The 21981-nt window shown below is 38.3% G+C and overlaps 4 protein-coding genes and 2 long non-coding RNA genes across 7 annotated transcripts in view; 4 read left to right on the forward strand and 2 right to left on the reverse strand.

Moving 5' to 3' along the window:
- The window catches only part of LOC119481851, a 30690-nt gene extending 15104 nt beyond the window's left edge, over positions 1-15586 (reverse strand). The window contains exons 1-6 of one of the 2 annotated variants that reach the window (XM_037759145.1): positions 15371-15586; positions 15231-15275; positions 14651-14908; positions 13311-13559; positions 12843-12995; positions 11637-11690 (exon numbers count right to left, since the gene is read on the reverse strand). In XM_037759145.1, the coding sequence (XP_037615073.1) occupies positions 11637-11690; positions 12843-12995; positions 13311-13559; positions 14651-14908; positions 15231-15275; positions 15371-15401 (790 nt within the window). In that variant the 5' untranslated portion in view covers positions 15402-15586. The remainder of the gene's footprint in view (positions 1-11636; positions 11691-12842; positions 12996-13310; positions 13560-14650; positions 14909-15230; positions 15276-15370) is intronic. The other variant, XM_037759148.1, reaches the window with a different exon arrangement.
- LOC119481829 (butyrophilin subfamily 1 member A1-like) overlaps positions 1-21981 on the forward strand; it is a 69045-nt gene that overhangs the window by 25775 nt on the left and 21289 nt on the right. The gene's annotated exons all lie outside the window — the stretch shown is intronic.
- LOC119481826 (golgin subfamily A member 6-like protein 6) overlaps positions 1-21981 on the forward strand; it is an 83187-nt gene that overhangs the window by 3498 nt on the left and 57708 nt on the right. The gene's annotated exons all lie outside the window — the stretch shown is intronic.
- On the forward strand, positions 2975-4307 carry LOC119481921. The gene is made up of 2 exons (XR_005205312.1): positions 2975-3347; positions 3521-4307. It is a non-coding gene; the product is annotated as an uncharacterized LOC119481921 (long non-coding RNA).
- Positions 9024-11515, reverse strand: LOC119481917. The gene is made up of 4 exons (XR_005205308.1): positions 11472-11515; positions 10965-11042; positions 10307-10395; positions 9024-9377 (listed from the first exon to the last, which is right to left on the reverse strand). It is a non-coding gene; the product is annotated as an uncharacterized LOC119481917 (long non-coding RNA).
- LOC119481866 (butyrophilin subfamily 3 member A2-like) overlaps positions 20153-21981 on the forward strand; it is a 54934-nt gene continuing 53105 nt past the window's right edge. Inside the window, exon 1 of the mRNA XM_037759178.1 lies at positions 20153-20533. The gene's annotated coding sequence lies outside the window, so the exon portion shown is untranslated. The remainder of the gene's footprint in view (positions 20534-21981) is intronic.

Genomic DNA, 21981 nt, shown 5'->3' on the forward strand with positions numbered 1-21981 from the left:
AGTAAAGAAACATGACATTACTTCAGTAGAGGGAGCAAAAACACAAGGACAGAAAAAATAATGTTAGATCTGAGCAAGTTGAGCAACAAATAGGATCTGTGTTTCCAAAAGAACTAAGAAGAGAACAAGAGCAGTGATGACTGAGAGCTAACTTTAACTGATGTTCAGAGGTTCAAGAGAAATGGAACAGAAGAGACACGATTCAGACAAAGAGATGAAGATGTGAGCAAACGTTAGAGGAGATTAATATAACAGAAATAACAGAGATGAGCAAGAAATTCAAGGACAACATGTGATATGGTATCTTTACTAATATAATTTCAATCAGGAGAGACTCGTATGAATTGAATGGTGATTTATTACAAAGTGCACAAATTTATGAATAGTAACAGTCTCTGGCGATTTAGACCCAATGTGACATGATAAGGGGGAAGGGATTCACAGGATTATTCCCCCGGGTCTAGACACTGGTGATGGTGGTAGTGAAAAGATTGATGCAGATCCGATGAATGAAGTGGAGCAGGATTGCTCTGATGTGATGAATCTGGAGGTGATGGGGTGGTGGAGGGTCGCATCAGTTTGTGCTGATACTGACACTGAAAGCAGCATAGAGGAGAACAGTTTTAAACTTTTGACAGCAACGATGTGATTGGTCACTGAAAAGAGAGACACCCATAATCAGCTGACATAGTAATAACCCATGAGAGACAGACCCAGAAATGAATGAGATTGCACCCCTAGTCTTCCTGACTGAATTTACGCATAAGCTTCATAAAATCATGTCTTGTATCATGTCTCTGTTCATCATCTCTCCTCTCAGTTTAAGAAGAGATCTGAGCAGCAGCTCCAGGAGGAGAAGAGGAGGGAGGAGCAGCAGAAGGAGGTTCAGATCCTGAAAGTGGAGCTCGAGAACAAGAAGAATGAGGTTCATCTTCACTTTAATAATATAACATATTGATTTCAGTCACATTCTATACATCATCCATAGTGTAGATCAAACCTACAGTAGTTTGTGCAGGTTAATATGAAGCTACTTGTTCATATTGTACTCAGTGTAACTGAACCATCAGGTTGAATCATTACTCTCATGATTTAATGTGGTTCTCATGTGTCTCTCCATGTCCTCCTCCTTCCAGCTGGAGAGAATTCAAAACACCCAAGTGGTCATCATATAAGTACAATATGTACAATACATTTATATAATGTACAATAAATACAATGTATGAGTACAATACAGTTAAAGTAATGTGACTACTGGAACATATCATCAGTTCATAATGATGTCAAGAAGCAGTTTAACTCAAGTTAAAAGTCATGAAGTATCACGGTGATAAAACAATGTTTAGTATGTTTTAGAGCAGTTAAAGAGCCCAGCGTCTCCAGGACCTCATACTGAACATCAGGGTCAAACACTTCTCACATTAAAAGGAACACTAACAGATGAATATATGTTTATTGTGTATCTGTGTCTGATTATGATTTACTAACAGTTGAAATCAACATTCATCTGTCTGTCTGTTAGCTGGAGGACAAACAACTAGAAACAGCTGAGGCACAGATGAAGAAGACTAATGAAGAACTGGAGGAGACAGAGCGTCAACTGAAGAGTATGAAGTATGAAAGCGTCAGCCAGCTGATGAGAGAAGTAAACACACACATACAAACACCTACACATCACTCAGATCAACACAATGTTACGCTGTCAGTGCTGTTCACTGGAAAAGATGAAGTCTCTTTTGCAATACAATTGTTTTAACTCTCATCAGAATAAAGAACAATGAAGATGTTTATTGTCACAAAAATATTTTCAGGAGCTAAAAAGTGCTGAAAGACACATTAGAATACATGTTTCATAATAGAGTCCAGTCTACTTCACACTAGGAGGGTGTAACGATCAGGACCAGAGGACATGCAGGGACAAGATTGGTGCTATTTTGTTTAATATTAATAAACTTTGAATAAACCTATCTGGTAATTAATACATCTGATAAGTGTATTTCATCAGTGTTTCTGACCGAGAGTAGACAGACTTGGTGTGTTTTTTCCTGTGAACCAGAGTTTATTCTACCGGTGTTTCTGAGTAGTCGTGATGTGACTCAACTATATCAGGTGTATTACTGAGGACCAATGAAGAGCAGAGTTGAGTGTTTAGTTGTTTGTATGATCAGTTCTCTAGAAAGCTGCAAGCAGCAACACCACAGACCAGTTTCAACACATCATCCATCTGATCACAATGAGAATTCATCCAGACATTAATGTGAACATTTACTTCATCTCTCCTCTCTCCCACTTTAACAAACAGCTCTATGATGAGCAGCAGAAGAAACAACAGGGTGTTGAGAAAGATCCGGAGGAGCTGGTGACCAAGAACCCTGAGGTTCATCTTTTATCTTCTCCATGTGACTTTGATTTGTTTTTGAGACAAACATGATCAAACTAAACATGAGAGCAAATCTGAGAAATGAAATAACTGAAACTCAAATAAGTGAAACAGTAAATCTATTTATTCACATTCAGTCTAATCTGGGATCAAATGTAAAGTTTTTATTTTATAATTACATGTTGAATGTATCCATGATACAGATGGAGGACAAGAGCAGCTCAGCCAGTCAGAGCTCAAACACAGAACCTCTCATTGTCGTTGAGGTCAACCAAAAGGGCAAAAATATCCATCTCATAAACAAGTCCCATCAGGTAATGCTGTTTGTGTCTGTATGAGTACTTTATAAGTGTTAAATGTATAGCAGTTCAGCAGTATGTTAACCAAGTGCATCCTGGGATATTCTGATGGGACAAACCAAGATAATGACCTGATGTTGACCCCAGAATCACTTTCTCTTGTTTTCATGAGAAGACGGAAATAACAGACAATCATTTACTGTATAAACACAATGAATTCATCTGTAAAGCCTGCCCACACATGATCAGTGAAATTGCCGTGCTGGTGTTGCCGCTCAAATTTGCCACCAAGCGCTGCACTCAAAGTTCAAATTATTTCAGCTTTGACCTCGGTTGCTGCTGACCTGTCAGAGCGCAACCAATGAGATAACAGCTGCAACTGTTGTTGCCTAGAAACAGTAAATCACTTTCCTTGCTCACTTTCTGATGACATATCATACCTGCACTGTGCACCTTGTGATGAGTGAAGAGCACATTTCTTATCATGTGAAGGCAGCTTAACATTAATGTATTAGTCTCTTTTAGTCTCATCCTCCCTCTGGTGCCTAATTTCCCTCCTTCAGGACCAACCACTGGGAGACTGGAGGTTAGAAACGCGGGTCAATGAAAAAATCATCTCATACACATTTGAGAAATCATTTGAACTCACGTCTGGAAGCAACGTCACTGTGAGTCTTTGTTGATTTGATTATTGATAATAATAATAACATTACTATTGTTGTTGTTATTGTTATTATTAGTACAATAATAATAATAAGAAGAAGAAGAAGAAGAAGATTACTTTCATTATTTAATGATTCAATGATTCTGTTTGTAAGTCTGAGACCTCTGTATTTTACAGATGTCTGGCCATGGTGGTGGCCGATTTCAGCCCACTGAGCTGTGTTGGAAGGACTTGACATCCTGGAGCTATGCAGACAATCTGAAGTTCTTCCTCATCAGTACCACTGATGTCCGATATCAACTCAGTTCATACTTAATGAGCAGTTATTAATTATCCAGCTGTCATACTTGCTTTCATTCTTATCTTATCTTATCTATTTGCTCCTTGGTAAAGGGTAGTTACCATCAGTAACACCAGAATGCATTCTGAATGGTAAATAGTGATGTAAACATTAAACATCAGGAACAGCAGGACTCAGCTCTTCCTGTAAAAACACATGTTGTAATGATCAGTAAACACTGGAGAACATCTCTGTTTGATCTGATCAATCAAACTTTATTACGTTTCTTCTTCTTCTTGTAAATTCAACAACTCAAAATATGTTTAGTTTGAAATGTGGTGAAATATCTGCATTTGTTTTATGTTTATTGTTCATTGCTCTTCATTGTTAAGGTAAAATATCATTCTGAAATCTCCAATATTGAACTAACTCAGGGACTTTTATTTTCTATGTTTACTGGATTGAATGTTTATTGGTGTTAATCTATGTTCTGTATTGTTTGTAATTCAATCTTGTCTATATATAATCCCATACTGTAATGAACAGATACAAAGATAAATACATGTTTGACATTTTATTATCAAGCCCAGATGCTGTACAGTTATATCAGTATATCAACTTCCAAGTATGTATTTTTTTTATATTTGTCTCAACTTACACTATATAAAGAAAAATATCATTTTACATTCATAGAGTGATATTTGTACATTCTTACATTCTTGACTGAAACCACTCAATCCTTTTTTCATTTATATGTTTTCTATTCAAATGAACAAATAACTCTGTGTTTGTGTTGCTTAAATACAATAATGGAAGTAAAACAGTAAAAGATTATAGCTGCAGGTTGTGAATAATAATCCCCGTTCTAAATGATTGTTTCGTCAAACAAAGCTGATCATCAATCTAAATGAAAAAATAAAAAAAGGATGATTAAAATTCACATATCGAGGTAAGCACAACACATCTCAACACAAAAAAAGATAATCATAACTTTGAGGCAGAAATATGTAAACTGTATAACTGAAGATGAAGGATGAAAGCATCAGCCAGCTGATGAAAGATGTAAACACCCATATACAAACACCTACACACCACTCAGATCAACACAATGTTACGTTCTCAGTGCTGTTCACTGGAAAAGATGAAGTCTCTTTTGCAATACAATTGTTTTAACTCTCATCAGAATAAAGAACAATGAAGATGTTTATTGAGGTCACAAAAATAGAGTCCAATCTACTTCACACTAGGAGGGTGTAACGATCAGGACCAGAGGACATGCAGGGACAAGATTGGTGATATTTTGTTTAATATTAATAAACTTTGAATAAACCTATCTGGTAATTAATACATCTGATAAGTGTATTTCATCAGTGTTTCTGACCACTAGTAGTCAGACTTGAGTGTGTCTTTCCCAGTGAACCAGATTGAATTTCACCGGTGTTTCTGAGTAGTCGTGATGTGACTCAACTATATCAGGTGTATTACTGAGGACCAATGAAGAGCAGAGTTGAGTGTTTAGTTGTTTGTATGATCAGTTCTCTAGAAAGCTGCAAGCAGCAACACCACAGACCAAACATTCAGTCTGTTGTAGACAGACATGTTCTGGATAGACACTGAACTAGTAATACAAATGTGTATAACTATTCAGTTACATTCTTCCTGCAGGTAGTAGGTATGGTATTTTATAACTCTAAAGCAGAAGCATCTCTGTATTCAGTATTGTTGATGTAACAGATGATAAATCAGTGTTATGTTTCCAGTATTAATCCACTCAGAGTAAACTGAGTCAAACTGTCTGAGTATGAACAGGTTTCATCATCCAGCTGATCACAATGAGAATTCATCCAGACGTTAATGTGAACATTTACTTCATCTCTCCTCTCTCCCACTTTAACAAACAGATCTGTGATCAGCAGCAGAAGAAAGAGGAAGCTGAGAGAGAAATGAAGGAGCTGATGACCAAGAACATTGAGGTTCATCTTTTCACCAAATCATTGTTTTACCTTCTCCATGTGACTTTGATTTGTTGCTGAGACAAACATGATTAAACTAAACATGAGAGCAAATCTGAGAATAACTGAAACACAAAGAAGTGAGACAGTAAATCTATTTATTCACATTAAATCTAATCTGTGATCAAATGTAATAAAGATTACATTTTTATTGATGTACTTTTTGTTCTGCTGAATCATAATGATGACACTTACTTTGAGACGTTCTGTGTTATTTTCTAATTACATGTGTAATTCCTCAGTTAGATCACGCACTGGACAATCAAATGATGCAAAACAGGCTGCACACAATCACAAACAATGTTGCAGCAAACAAAAGCAAACGCAAGTGTGTTGATATGTAAAATAAAAATAAGAACGGGCTTCAGATGACGCCAAAATAAATAAGTAAAACGGCTACAAACTAGAACTTAAAATCACAGCCGTGCTGGCAAACAACTAGATATAAACAAGAAATACAACTCTATTTTAACTACTCTCAAGCTAATCAAACAAAACACTCTAATGGCAGCCATCCCTTCACCTAGTGTTTCTAAACAGAGGAAAATGACTAACCAAAAATGCACAGTAATATGTGTCCTAAAATTATACTAAACCCTATTCCAGTCCCAAGAAGGCACTTTATTGATCCCCTGAGGGAAAATTCAATTTTATATGACATCCAGAAAGAAAACACAACATCAGACCAGCCCCCGCCAGCACAAGTACACAGTGATGTGGAGAATACAGAGGAAGAGACAGAGAAAACAGAGGGAGAAACACATGGAAAGCAACCCTCTGAGACTGACCTCACTGTCTTTCAGAGGCTCTAGCAAACCTAATGAATCAATCGGTACCAACCATGTTAAACTAACTTGTCGGGAAGGACACTAAATAACGCTCCAAAGTGGGGCCACATTTTGTTGAGGAAAAGCTGTCATGTCCATTTTCAAAGGGGTCCCTTGACCTCTGACCTCCAGATCAGTGAATGTAAATGGGTTCTATGGGTACCCACGAGTCTCCCCTTTACAGACATGCCCACTTTATGATAATCACATGCAGTTTGGGGCAAGTCATAGTCAAGTCAGCACACTGATACACTGACAGCTGTTGTTGCTTGTTGGGCTGCAGTTTGCCATGTTATGATTGGAGCATATTGTTTTATGCTAAATGCAGTACCTGTGAGGGTTTCTGGATCAATATCTGTCATTGTTTTGTGTTGTTAATTGATTTCTAATAATAATATATACATACATTTGCATAAAGCAGCATATTTGTCCACTCCCATGTTGATAAGAGTATTAAATACTTGATAATTATCCCTTTAAGGTACATTTAGAACAGATCAAAATGCGTGATTAATTTATGATTAACTATGTACAATCATGCGATTAATCGTGATTAAATATTTTAATCGATTGACATCCCTAATTATAATATACGTTGTCTGCTTGTAGAGGAAACACATAGTATTCCAGCTGCCTTTCAAACCAAATGCAGCCAGTTGCTTTAATTATTGTTGAAAACTAAGAGTGCATGATGTTTTGTATTCATAATTTTGGATGTTATGATGTTTCATGGTCTGAGTTCATTGTAAATAAAGATGTTGTGGAGGAGGCTGTGACTGCACTGACAACAAGAAATGTCATTTAGAGCTTTTTTATTTATCTTTTCAGCATCATGTTAAACTTCTAAATTGTCTTTTTATTACCAGTTTGTAATATGTTGCATCAGTGTGATGATACTGTATGTCCTTTATGAAATAAACCCAAAGATCTCCGTCTGTCCTGCAGTTCTTACTGAATAATTATATTTCACACAAGACAACTAAATAGATAACGACAATATAACAAACACACTTTAAACACACTCATTTATATATGTAATCAATCAGAAACATGTTCAGAGCTTGTGTTGTGTCTTAATATACGACAACAGTCATCATGTTTAGCAGCTAATGTTGCATATTGATTTTTCTCCCCACATGAATAAGTCAGTTTCTGAGGATCTGGGAGATAGATATACTCAGGATATATGTTATCACCTGTCAAACGCTGCACACCTTTAATCAATCTACTCATCAACACTGCAGTATATCAACTCCAGTTCTCTCCATCACTCTCTTTCAGAGCATTATCTCTACTACTGTGTTGATCACTGCTGTTAAACTCTCTTTGTTGCTACTTAAAGATAAGGTTTTCTTCTCTCCTCCTTTCATTGTTGCTTCGTCTTTCACAGCCTCCCTGCATTCCTTCCATAAGCTTCATTAATTCTCTTCTCCGTTGTGTTTATTGTCTGATTGTTATCACATGTAAATGGGATCAAACACATTCAGAGAGCTGTGTCCGTATTCTCAGCAAGTTCAAAATAATTCTGATTAATAAAGTGTTTCAGAATATTTGAGCAATAACAGTTCTCTATGGAAGAAGAGATGTGTTGATGAGACAGATGATGATGGTGTTTGGTTTTACAGCAGAAGGCAGAGTGAGAGTTATTATCCATACTGGTGATGAGTTACCAGTGTGTGAGAGCTTCAATAAAACCTAAATACAAGACTGCCTGTCATGTTATTATTGTTTTATTATTATTATTTTAACCTGCATGCTCTTATACTGTATGATATAATATTATTTATGATAGCTCTTTTAGTCTGAAACAGGAGGTTTTTGAATATGATAAATACTAATATCTACATAGCTGTCAGTCTAACTGACGTACTGACATTTTGGCATACATTTCCAATAGGACAGGGTAATATGTCAATATTACTTGTACTTTCATAAACTAAAAAGTGGGCTACAAGTTTAATATAACTATTAAACTAACCGTATACCTATTCACTTGTTTAGTTCATAGTGTAGTTGCAGTACAAAATACAACTCGGATGTAAACTAGTTGTCTACTCAAAGTTGACTGTTCTTACACTTAAAGTACACTTAAAAGTTTACTTTTAGAAAGTAAAAAGTGGGCCAATTTAGAAGAAGACTCCCCGACTCTATTATAGAGACCAAATAAATGCATCAGTGTGGCTTCAAGTCGGACTGATGTGACAGCATCATGCTGGTGGTCGACCACAGTGAGGGCATGAAAAAGCTGCTTCTGATAAACAGACGTGTGAACAGAGCAGATAGAACGACGAGGTTTCACTGTTACACCGCAATAAAAGTAAACTGTTGCTGCTGTACTGACTGATCACATCGTCCAGATGAACAGTTAAAACAGGACTAATAAATGCACAAACACTATACTCTCTTTATTTCTAATATACAAAATCTGCCATCTTTTGTTTTGAATTCACTTTAAAGCTTCACAAAGTGCAAGTGTAAATGGAAAGTGTAGCTATATTTATAAGCTAATGACTTGTGTTTTGTTACAGAGTGAACAGAAAACACAAATACAACATGTTGAGATATGAAAGGTTTCATGTAGCTGCTGGATGATTATTGGATAACATGCTTTTGTTGCTGAGTTAAAAAAAAAACACAAATAAATTGAACACAAAGCCTCACATTCAACATTATTAATGTTTCTTCTTCTCTTTCACACATTAACACGGAGTCTTCTTCAGTCAGCTGTCTCTGCTCTATGTGGCCTCTAACTGGGTCACTGAGTGAAGTAAGTGAAACCACAGATGTGTGTTTCAACAGTTTAGCAAATAAAAGAAATTGTAGAGCTCAGCCTCAAGTCATTCAGTTGACTAGAGATGTCGTCACTCCAGGTCGGCGTCTTCAAGGCCTCGGTGTCCTGCAAACCTTCATCTCTTCTATGGAAGACAACATTTACTGATTAACACTAATATTGTCACGACCGTTTCTTTTTGTGTCTCCAGCTCTCCATGCCACCAATGGAGCACGTGAGTCAGTTTTATATTTAGTTTCTCTGTATATTGCAAACTGTTTTTATTCTTAATACTGTGAACCTTGGCACATCCCCTAGAATATATCTTTGCATATTCTTGCCAAGCTTTCATTTTAAACATATATATATATATATATATAAATATATATATATAGATATAAACAAGAATGGTGCATAAACAAGAATCACAGAATAGAAAATTACAATATATATCTCTATATATATTGTAATTTTCTATTCTATGATTCTTGTTTATGCACCAAAACACCAGATTCCTTGTATGTAAAAATAATCTTGGCAATACACCTGCCACCTCTCTCCCCACACGGTTTCTTATTTAGCTTATTAATTATTAGCGTTTTGTATAACAGTTGCCGCTTGATGTGAAACCATGGTTACGAAACGTTAAGACAGTTTCCATCGGAGAGAGGGAAGTTGGTCCAAAAGCTCACCGCTGTATTTATACACTACATCTTAAAGAGGGGAGCTTCATTCAGCTGTGAGCGGGACTATAAACGGAGATCACGGTCTGGTTTCTCCTGTCTCTCTGATTGCTGCAGAGCTGATTCACCTGTTACAAGCTGCACACCTGCAACTCGTCTACTCATCAACGCTGCAGCGGATCAACCCTAGTTTTTAACTCCCTCATCTCTCTCAACTAAAGTCTGGACCAGTGTCCTGTACCACACCGTAACTAATACATTTTGTGTTCTTGGCTGATTATTTTGACATTTAAAGGAGCATACATACAGCTGTAGTGTGGAGAGTTCAACATCACTTATAAAAGAGTGCTTAGTGAGATTAAGAGGAAGTTGCTGCTGTGAGTGTCATTACCTTCAGGACCGGAGCGTAGAGAAGATCCTGCTCTGAGTGTTCGGCTGCTGTGGACCTCGGAGTCGCTGCGGAGTTTAATAATCCGGATTCTGCTTTAGAAACAAGTATAATTCATGTTAATACACAATAAATCTGAACATATTTTTTTTTTTAACAGAATGATATAAATAAATAATAAAAAATATTCTTAATTCATATGATAGTCAAATGGTAAAAAAAACCAGCAACAGTCAAAATAAACAAAATAATCTAAATAAATAAAATAATAGTCAAAATAAATAAAGTATTAGTCAACATAAGTCAAAATAGTCAGAATAATCTTAACTCATAATAGTCACACAAACAAAATAATAGTCAACATAAATAAAATAATAGTCAAAATAAACTTAACTTATAATAGTCAAACAAACAAAAAAATAGTTAAAATAAACAAAATAATCATCAGCATAAACAAAATAAAAGACAAAATAAACAAAATAATTGTCAGTAAAACCTTAACTCAATAACAGTCAAAACAACCTTAACTCCCGGGTGAGTTCTACATGTGGACCTTAAACCAGATAAAGATGTCATGTTGAAATGTCTGTAGTTGTGCTGTGTGAGCAGCTTCTTAGAAAATATGTGAAATTGTCCACCTGCATGTGAATAACATACGAACCCTGTTGGAGATCATGTGGAGTTTTACTCATCATCAAAGTAGAGTAAACAGGTTGAAATGAGGATTCATCATCATCATCTGAAGGAGAGAAACATCAGAAAGCAAGAGACACACAGTTAATTATAAATACTGTTAATAGACTGAAGGGGTGAAAAGGACCCTTCACCTTCATCAGTTTGTGGTTTTCTGCTGTTGTTGGACTCGAGATGGAGGCTCAAATTATCAGCAGCATCTGCAGCGTCTTAAATAAAACACCCAGTGAGCCACACGCTGAGAAAATGTAAAAATAATCCACATGGTATTGCTCTCTCAACCGACACCTCAACTGTCACCTCCAACATGAAAGACAGGGACTCTTCTCGTTATTTTCATTTTCTCTGTGGTTAACCTTCTTAAAGATGATATATACCCTGTGTCTCTCAAAGTGTACATGTGCTTATCAAATATAAAACAATAAATATATAAGTAATCCATTAAAGTCTTGCTGTGTTCCTTACACCAGGTTACCTTTGTTTTTTCTGGGTTTTGTGACGACGACTGCATACGTCACGTCGTCTAGATCCTCTGCAGCATCCTCTCCATAGACTGACACAGAAAACACATTTAGTTTTAATTCTTTAGTCATTAAGTTAAAAAGCTTACAAAGTTGTTATAAACAACTACAGTCCTCACCATTTTGATTGTCCTCATCTGAGCGTGACGCTGCTGTTGGCGTCTTTGAGGAAACTGACGGATAGAAAAGCAAAAATATATTGACATCAACAGAAACACAGAAAAGACATTTAAGGTTTGATATTTCAAAAAGTGTAAAATATTTAACAACCGACTTGATTCACACTGATGCGTTGTACAGTTAGTGTAACATCGTCAACTGTGTAAAACTGTTAAATATTAAAGAATACTACAAACACAAGTGTTTTAAAATAGATATAAAGGAAGACAGGATATAGCTCAGTACATTTGTTGGTTAGTTCGGTTGTTTTTCCCCACAACATTAGATTATTGTATAGTTAAACTAGACTGTAGCTCTTTCTGGGAAACATCATTTGATACACAGGAAATTACTTGTTTATATGTCTGTTTTGAACTGTTTAGTAACCATCAATACAATATATATATAATATATATAATATATATAATATAACGGCTGCTTCAGCGCAGCCTTGCAATAGTTTTTGAGTTTCTTACAATCACGGTTCTAATTTCAAACTTATAACCTAAAACATCTGATGGGTTGAGCTTGTTGAAGGCGGCATTTGACTTTAAAGGTCCCATATTGTAAAAAGTGAGATTTTCATGTCTTTTATATTATAAAGCAGGTTTAAGTGATATATAAATACTGTTAAAGTATCAAAACGTTCAATATACGGAGAAATACACGCAGCCGTATTCAGAAAATTGTGCGTTTGAAACAAGCCGTCAGGATTTCTGTCCATTTGTGATGTCACAAATCTACAATATATTTAGATCATTACACGGTTTTAAACGTAAACATTCTAAATGTGTCCCAGTTTATTTCCTGTTGCACTTTATGTGAATAACATCAGCTGACAGGAAGTAAACATTGACCCAAACTGTTGCCTAGCAACGCAATTCCGTTGCAATTCCCTTGAAATGCACTAAAACGGAGCGTTTCAGACAGAGGGTGGATACAGGTATATTCCGGCAGACTATATGAGGAAAATAAAGAATTTTTGAACATTACAGCATGTAAACATGTTCTAGTAGAAACACAAAATACAAGTATGAACCTGAAAATGAGCACGATATGGGACCTTTAATGCTCCTTTGGAAGTGATTTACACGGTTGCTTTCTTGTTTAAGTGGTTCGTTATTGATACATATCATATTACGGTGATGAAGTTAACTTCTCTGTACCTCTGTGTATCCTCATATGAAGGACTCCCACCACCACCAGCATCAGAACCGCCATTAAAATGGTGACGACGACGACCGACAGCAGGATGAGGAGCTGAGAGCCGTCGGAGTCGGAGTTGGAGTCGTCGGAGTCGTCGTTTTCGGAGAGGAGCTCTTCATGAGATGATGTTGGAGAGATGGTAGGAAAAACGATATTTGCTATAACATTACAAATAACACTACGTATGGAACTTTAAGTGTAAATGTATATTTTTTTAAACGTGAAAAAGTTGCAAAATATAAATATTGATAACATCACATCACAATGATCATAATGTTTACGACACTGGCAGGCACATTCCTTTAAAAAACAGCCATACTGAATTTATATTAAGCTTCAAACAACTACATTTGTCAAAGTAGAGGTGACATCAATTTGCTCATATACAACTCGTCTATATGTTGTTTTGTAACACTGTTCTGTCTGACCTCTGACAGCCAGCCAGCTTCCTGGTGAATCTCCAACTCCAGAGATGCGGCAGTTGTAGACGCCTTCGTCAGACTTGGAAACATTGTGGATGGTCATCTCCCTGGCTGAACTGCTCTGCACGAGTTTGCCACCTCTGTAGAAACCGGCCGGGAGGTTGGAGGACGAAGTCGTCTTACTTCTGCAGCTCAGAGTCACATCGTCTCCCTCCGTCACAGGAAGAGCAGGAATCTCCATGATCACATCTCCAGCTGAGCAACATGTCAGTAAAACGTTAGTTTTATGTACAAACTCACAACTAGAATTACTCACAATAGAACGCTGATCTAATCAAGTAAGCAGTAATTTAACAATGTGACAGACAGCCCTAATAATAGAAGCCATGAAGGGCCCACGAGTTGGTTGGTTTAGGTTGAAGTTACAGATTAGTTTGGGAATTTATAAGTATTACTACTCCTAGTGTGCTTCCAGGCAGAGAGGAAGGCATCCCAGACAAAGTCCTCAGACACATCTGTACCATAGTTTAGCAGTGATTGTGTCATGTTTAAAGACATTTTAGATTTCACCATAGACATAGACAAAACACATACTTTAGGAACTTTAATTAGAAACTAAAAATAGAAAAATGATTTGTTGATCAGTTTGTGACTGCACGTTTTTACATTTGCCTATACATTTAGCAAGATTCTGTAAAAATATACATTGAATAAAAAGTATTAAAGGAATACTTCACCCATGAAATGACCATTTGTATATCAATGACTCACCCCGTGTTACCTTGAATTATTGAAGAAACCTTTGCTTTCCTCTCACGCGTTCACGGTGAACGGGGAAACAAAAAACGGAGAAAAGTCTTGATGAATTGAAGTAAATGGGGGTGGGTGGGCGTTTAACAACAGCAGAACTACATGAAAACATCAGTTTACTAACTCTCACACAACTTGTGCAGAATAATCCAAGATCCATTCGTATGCTCACTACTCGCCTGAAGTATATTGGCCGTATAGTGTTTTGAATAGTCAGGTTTTAGTGAAGATGTGTGTGTTTTATGAAGTAGTGAGCATACGACCGGATAAGTGAGACTTGGATTATTCTGCACAGGTTGTGTGAGAGTTTGTAAAAGACCCTCATTTACTTCAATTCATCAAGACTCTCCTCCGGTTTTTGATTCTCCGTTCACCGTGGAGGCGTGAGAGGAAAACGGAAACGTTTTCTTCAATAATTCCAGGTAACACGTGGTGAACCTGATTGTCTTGATCTGATCTGAGAACAATGCATATCATCAGTTGAATGACAGGTTAAAATAGATATGTAGTGGATTTTGGAGATGCTATAAACCTACCGGTGACGGAGATGTTGACACTGTTGCTCCTCTCTCCTCCTTCAGTCTCACACCAGAACTCTCCGCCATCTGATCGATAAACTCTCTTAATGGTGCAGGACCCTGTTGGCGTCTTAGTATCACATTTTACATCAGATTCCTGAGTATTCCTGATCACTCTCAAATGAGTCGAGCCATCAGATCCCTTACAGTCAAAAGTAACAGAGTTGTGTTCGAAGTGTTGCAGTCTGTTTGGAGTGACACGAAGAAAAGCTGCATCTGAAACCGAGAAAGAAATTATAGTGTCCCAAAAGAAACGTTCAGAACTATGACATAGGAAACAAAATCAACAAAACCACTGTACAGTAGCTGTCTACACCTTGTGACAGATTAAAATGGGATTTTTTTTGCAAAATGTATTCTGGTATTTGCTAGTGACATGGAGATTAATTCATTAAACTCAACCTCTCCAAAAAGATTAAACATAACTGTAAGAACTTAAATCACAGCATAGAGACACATACAGATTTAAAAGGTCCTTTAGATAGACAGAATGATGCAAAATGTTTAGTATCTTTAGGAGTTTCTATTTGTTACTCACCACTTTTCAGAGTATAACTGTTCAGCAGAGTGAATTCAAGCATCACTGGATGAGCAAAGGAGCAAAGTTGAATATCAGACAGACGGTTGGATATACAGGATGTTAAAGGTAGATAAAGAATAAATAAAGTCAGTACTCACACAGTCTGAAGCACAGAGCGGTGACCCCCATGTTGTTTTGCTGCTGACTGTCTGAGAATGAAATACAGCTCTCTATATAGGCGAGGACTTCCTCTTTCTGTGCAGGTTATTTTCTGAACCAAACCTTTCTCTGTCTCTGATTGGTCGACCACCGCTTCCCCTCCGGTTGGCTCCAGTAGCTCAACCCGGGTGGCTCAGTAGGTCAAGCGGGTCTAGTCAAGCCAACAACCAGAATCAATGACATAACTGAATGAATGGATGATTCACACTTTTTTAATAAACATACTTAGCTGTGTTTTTACCACTACTACAGAGAAAATACCAAACAGCACTACAGAACAGTGCATTAACCTGTAAGGCCAATCTGCACCCGCTGTGTGTCTTTTTGCTCTTTAAACTACGTCACCACACTGCCGGAGCACTTTCTCAGAGCGGTTACTGTTGCTGTGGATGGGTTCACATTAATGGAGCGCCTGGTGCGTTTCATACCAGTATTAAAGGGTGCCTTGTGCAGCGATACCGGACGTCGATGGCCGTGACAAAGCCTCTATATTTGACGCCCTGGGAGTGATAACCATGGATGTACTAAGGGAACTGGATACAGCGTTGGAGGCGTTGGCCCCGTTCATTCCTGAGAGCAGGGCTGCGTTCGAATAGTCCTTTTTGCTCAGGAAGGTTCCTAACGGAGTGAAATGACCCTCTCAGTACCTCAGTAGCAGCCGTGATAAGAGCTGTTCAAATTCACCAAAAGTTAAGGAAAGGAGCTTCAATGCTTCCTTTATTATCTCCTTTAGCAGAGGAAACACTGGAGCATCCTTTACCAAAGGAAACGAGAGAATAACATCCCACGATTCCTTGCAGCATTTAAAGCAACACACCATTCGGCCGTTCATAATAACAAACTATATGCTTATCTTGCATATTATTTTCATACGCTCATACACTAATTGGGATTCATGTTTAATATGAGTGGACAGTGACAACCATTTCGTTTCACTTTATTTTTAATTAATTATTTATTTCGAACATGTAACAAATACCTCAGTAAAAAACAAAAAAGAATAACTAATAAAATGAACAGTAAACAACCAATTAACAAATAATCAACATAAATAAATATGACATGTCCGAAGAGAAGTTGGAAGAAGCATATGATCCTACACCTTCTCCATAACTCCAACAATTAACTCAATATGTATCATATATTCCTGTTTATTTCTATTCCAACCTGGTAATGAAGTGATATTTCTCCACATTAGGTCAGATGATCTTTATTATCTGTTGATAGAGTGTTCCAGCAGCAGAGGGAGCTGTGGTATCTCTCTTTAACACACCGCGGGTGAAAGAGTCTGTCACTGAAAGACCTATTTAATAACACACGGGTTGCAACTCCTCCACCATTACCAGATTCCCTATCTCTTCTAACTACAGAATATCCCTTTACAACTAAATCCCACTGTGGTTTCAACCATGTCTGTTGTATACAGATTACATTAGGTTTCTTTTGTAAATTATCAATATACTTCTTAAGCTCCTGTCCATTTGTCATTAAGCTTCTCACATTCCATTGTAGCAGAATGAACACCATTAAGAGGATCCAGCCCATGTTTGAGAGGATTGTGTATCTTCATTCAGAATGTTTCTAACTGTTTCCCATTCACTTCAAGGTACTTCTCAGCTGATCTGACAATTAATTTAATCCTTTCATTGCGACTTTTTGATTGTGCCGAACAGTTGATTATTTCTGCCATAAAGAGCACAAAGTCACTTTTTCTGACTAGCAGAGTTTCCTCCTTCAACTTATCACACCCTGCACATTTTACAACATCTTCATTCACAGTGTTATTTTGTTTTGTCACTTTTATGCCTCCTGAAACCTTCTTTGCTGCCTCTGCATAGCTGATTCCCTGATGCACCTTGGGTCTTTCCCATTAGTGCTTTTATACGGCTTGACTCCTCGACTCCTCTCCTCGTGTCTTAGTTCCGCCCGCGGGAGATGCGAGCGGAGGAGGCGAGGAAAAGACACGAGGAGATAGGAATCGAGGAAATATGTTTTTAGAGACATGAGACGTCGTTTCCTCTGAAGCGTCACGTGAAGCGACGTCCGTTTCTGATGACAGCAGCAGCTGATCACATCTGGATCAGCTGTCAGTCGTCTTTAACAGCTGTTTATGTTTGAACTGATCTAATACTAATAAAGAAACAGAGTTATCAGAGCAGCAGTGTTTCTCTCTGTTTAACAAACACCTGCACATGAATAACAGCTGGTCTGTGTTTCTACTGTGGACTGAGTCCTGCTTAGAGGACCAGGAACCATCTCTACTGTGGACTGTGTCCTGCTTAGAGGACCAGGAACCATCTCTACTGTGGACTGAGTCCTGCTTAGAGGACCAGGAACCATCTCTACTGTGGACTGAGTCCTGCTTAGAGAACCAGGAACCATCTCTACTGTGGACTGAGTCCTGCTTAGAGGCTCAGGAACCATCTCTACTGGATCAATATCTTTATATTATTTATTCATTATTAGCGTCTGTATTAATTTATATTCTGACAGTAGAAGTTATGTATTAGGCTGAATGTTTGAGGGAAAAGTGAAATGATGTAACTCATATCAAACCCGACGCTCAGGAATTATCAGCTTCACATGTGACTGAATAGAAATGAGGATTAATGATGTAAAAGGTATAAAAGACAGACTCTCCTTCTCTCTCTGAATTTAACTGGATGCTTAATACAAGTTAATGAGGGAAATAACAGATCATCAAAAGAAAACTCTTTCTAATAAATGAGGAAAGTTGATTGAGGTCTGTTTGTTGTCAGCTCTTATAAACCCCTCTCAGTGTCAGACTCCTTCAGTGTCAGACTCCTTCAGAGTCAGACTCCTTCAGTGACGGTGTGTGAAGCAGAGCTCCTGCAGGTCCTCCTGCTGCTGGATCACTTCACCATCAACATGCTCCGTCTGCTGTTCACACCTACAGTTAACACAGGTTATAACTAGATGGTGAATCAGAAGACAACTAAACTATAAATCTTTTAATCTGTGATCTGTTTTCACTCCGGTATAAAACTGCAGTGATGTTGATGTATCAGATCAGTCTGATCGGCTCAGCGTCCAATCAATAACCGATACGGATAAACTTCCGTGGAGGAAACACTGGAGGATACACTGGTGTATCTTCGCTCATAGCTCCTCCAGCAAGCCTCCTCGCTCCTCGATGCGCATTTTATGAATTGGGACGTCCTTCAAGATGGAGGACTGAGATCAATTTCCGGGTCACAGCCGGAGGATCGAGGAGCGAGGAAACGAGGAGGCAAAAAATGATGAAATGAGAAGCACCTCTTGGGTGCGTCCCAAAGCTCTTAATTTTCGTTTCCTCGCTCCTCGCTCCTCGCTTGAACCGGAAGTTGTTCTGGTGCTCCATCTTGAAGACCGTCCCAAAGCTCTTATTTGTGCATCGAGGATCGAGGAGCGAGGAGCGAGGAGGCTTGCCGGAGGAGCTATGAGCGAGGATACACCAGTATATCCTCCACGGAAGTCTTTTACCGACTGACACGCCCCCTTATTGGATATCAGTCACTGATTGGACGCTGCTGATCAGACTGATCTGATAACTTTACCTCTGAACATCACTGGAGTTTTATACCGGAGTGAAGACAGATCACAGATTAAAGGTTTTATATTTTAGTTGTCTTCTGATTCACCATCTAGTTATAATGTGTGTTAACTGAAGCTCTGAGCAGCAGCAGAAGGACCTGCAGTATCTCTGCTTCTTCCTTCAGTGAAGCAGTCTGTCACTGAGAGAGCTTTATAAAACCTGACAAACAGACTTAGAATAACTTTCTGCATTTATTAGAATGATTTGTCTTTTTATGATCTGTTATTTCCCCCGTTAACTTTTATTAATGAAACTATTAAAGTCAGAGAGAGAAGGAGAGTCTGTCTGTCAGCAACAAACACCTTCTACATCATTTATCCTCATTTCCATTCAGTCACATGAGGCTGATCATTCCTGAACGTCTGGTTTGATATGAGTTACATCATTTACATTTTCCCTTTAGCCTAATAAATAATGTCCAGTGTTCAAAACACACCATAGTCATATTCTGGGTTATGAAATAATGAAATCACAATCAGAATATCAATAACTACAGACGCTAATTATGAATAAATAATATAAAGTAAGCATGACTCAGTCCACAGTATGAATACAGACTGCAGCTTGCACTTGTCTTTATTAGTATTAGATCAGTTCAGACACAAACAGCTGTTAAAGCTGACTGACAGCTGATCCAGATGTGATCAGCTGCTGCTGTCATCAGAAACGGACTCGCTTCACGTGACGCTTCAGAGGAAACGACCGTCTCATGTTTCCTCTCTCCTCGCATGGTTTCCTCGTTTCCTCTCTCCTCGCATGGTTTCCTCGTTTCCTCTCTCCTCGCATGGTTTCCTCGTTTCCTCTCTCCTCGCATGGTTTCCTTGCGTCTCTCCATGCTTCCCTGGTGGGAGGGACTAAGACGCAAGGAAAAGACGCAAGTGAGGGAAACAGGGATGCATTAAGAGCTTTGGGATGCAGCTCTCGACTCGCTGCACATCTGCCCTGACAGCTGCTCAGTGGCGCATGAAGCCTAAATAGCTCGACCTCCGTCTGGAAAAGTACCCGGATCTTGGGCACATGGAGCATGCGCAGTAGAGCATGCGCAGTAGAGCATGCGCTCGGTCGCGGCTTGTTCTCCAGCCTCGAACTGGGTCTCATTCACATGAACGGAGGAAGGGAAATAACTCTGGATTCAGCTATTAGTGCGTTTTACAACTTTTAAGACCTCCATAAGGACTATTAGAGTGTTCATACTGGGGAGTTGATTCACCTTAAAATAGATTATCCTCTGAGTTACAGACATCTCTTTCCCAATGTAAGTCTATGGGAAAAGTCTTTATGGACCCAACGGCATCACCTGAAGGACACGGAAGTTGTAGTACCGTCGTTTGGCCACTACGGGAGTTGGGCTCGACGACCTGCGCACTTCCTGAGGGCTTGGTGATAACGGTCTCCTGCACTACGAAGCGAGTTCATCATCTCCAGGGTCTCTTCTGGTTATCTGGCTTCACTTAACCTAACAGCAGAGATCTCACTAAACTGAACTACGAAGCTGGTTATCAACTCGGTAAGTCAACTCAGAGTTTCTCAGTCTGGATATGAAATGCAGAAAGAACAGCTGGAAAAAGAAAAAACTCCAGATGTGTGAATGTGTAAATTAACAGATTTATTAATTTAGAGGAACACTCAAAAGTCAGATATAGTCGTCTAAATATAAATAACTTTTCAGAGTGTAATAGATGAATAGATTACACCTATTTTACACTGTGAGTATGATGTTGCGTCTTTCAGCTGTTCCTCCTCTCTGAAGGTGTGAAACAGACTCAAGAGGAAGTAAAAATACATAAATATAAAAACATAATTCAAAGCGGTAAACACCCCCAGCATAAATCCAGCTGTTCTTCCTGCATTTGTCAGTTTAGACTGTGTTGTTTTTATTATGATTATGACTTAAACTTCTTCATATGTGTGTGATATTATCATACAAACACCACACCGAGCTCTGATCGGTCAGTAGGAGGTGCTTTCATAGAAGTTGATCTCTGATCTGGAACATAACCTGCTCCAGAACAGGTTAGCCGTTCAGCATCAGTGACCATGGAGATCTACCCTGATAAGAAGAGAACCAGTTTCGTAGTCCAGGCCTCTGGTGAGATAGCAGACCTAACAACTACTTCCTGAACTCTCCCCTTTTCTAAATTACTAAGACAATAAAAGGATATTGATATTATTCCTGGTGGTTTTGATTGAAGCTGTAATATTTTATTCTAGTGATCAGTTACAAACACTCTGAGCGTAGGAAATCAGACCCAATCACCAGACTGTGTTTAAAGTTGAACTCAGTTATTAACCCTCTGAGACCCACAATAGAGCCGTCTGTTTTTAGGGGATCAAGGGGGTCTTTAGGGGGTCCAGGGGGTCTTTAGAGGGTCCAGGGGGTCTTTAGGGGGAGAAAGCAGGTCAACAGTAGATGTCACATAGAAGTGTTGAACATCATCTGAAAGCTGAGAACCTGAAGATTAATTTGCGAGTCAGCTCAGCACTGTGAGTCAAGTTGTTCTAGTCATAAATAAACATGAATTAGATGAATAGTAAAAATGTGTTTAGAACATTATGATAGAAGTCTATGATGTCCATCTCCATGCTCTATCAAGTCTCATAAGTTGTTGCAGCATTTTTTTCGGATTGATACCATTTGTTACACAGATTTTTTTACCATTGGAGAATTGATGAAAAGTCATGCTGTGATTTGAGATCAAAAACTTTTGACATTTAGAGATTTCTGCAACATTTTTTTGGCGATTGGATGGCGAGCACTTGTGTTGTGTAAACGTCTCAGAAACCCCCTTATTGATCAATCTAGCTAGGAAAGCCATCCATCCTCTGAATGCTCTAGGTCTCTAGTTTGATCCATCCATCCTCTGAATGCTCTAGGTCTCTAGTTTGATCCATCCATCCTCTGAATGCTCTAGGTCTCTAGTCTGATCCATCCATCCTCTGAATGCTCTAGGTCTC

The sequence above is a fragment of the Sebastes umbrosus genome, chromosome 22, assembly GCF_015220745.1.
Source record: "Sebastes umbrosus isolate fSebUmb1 chromosome 22, fSebUmb1.pri, whole genome shotgun sequence".
Lineage (NCBI taxonomy): Eukaryota > Metazoa > Chordata > Actinopteri > Perciformes > Sebastidae > Sebastes > Sebastes umbrosus.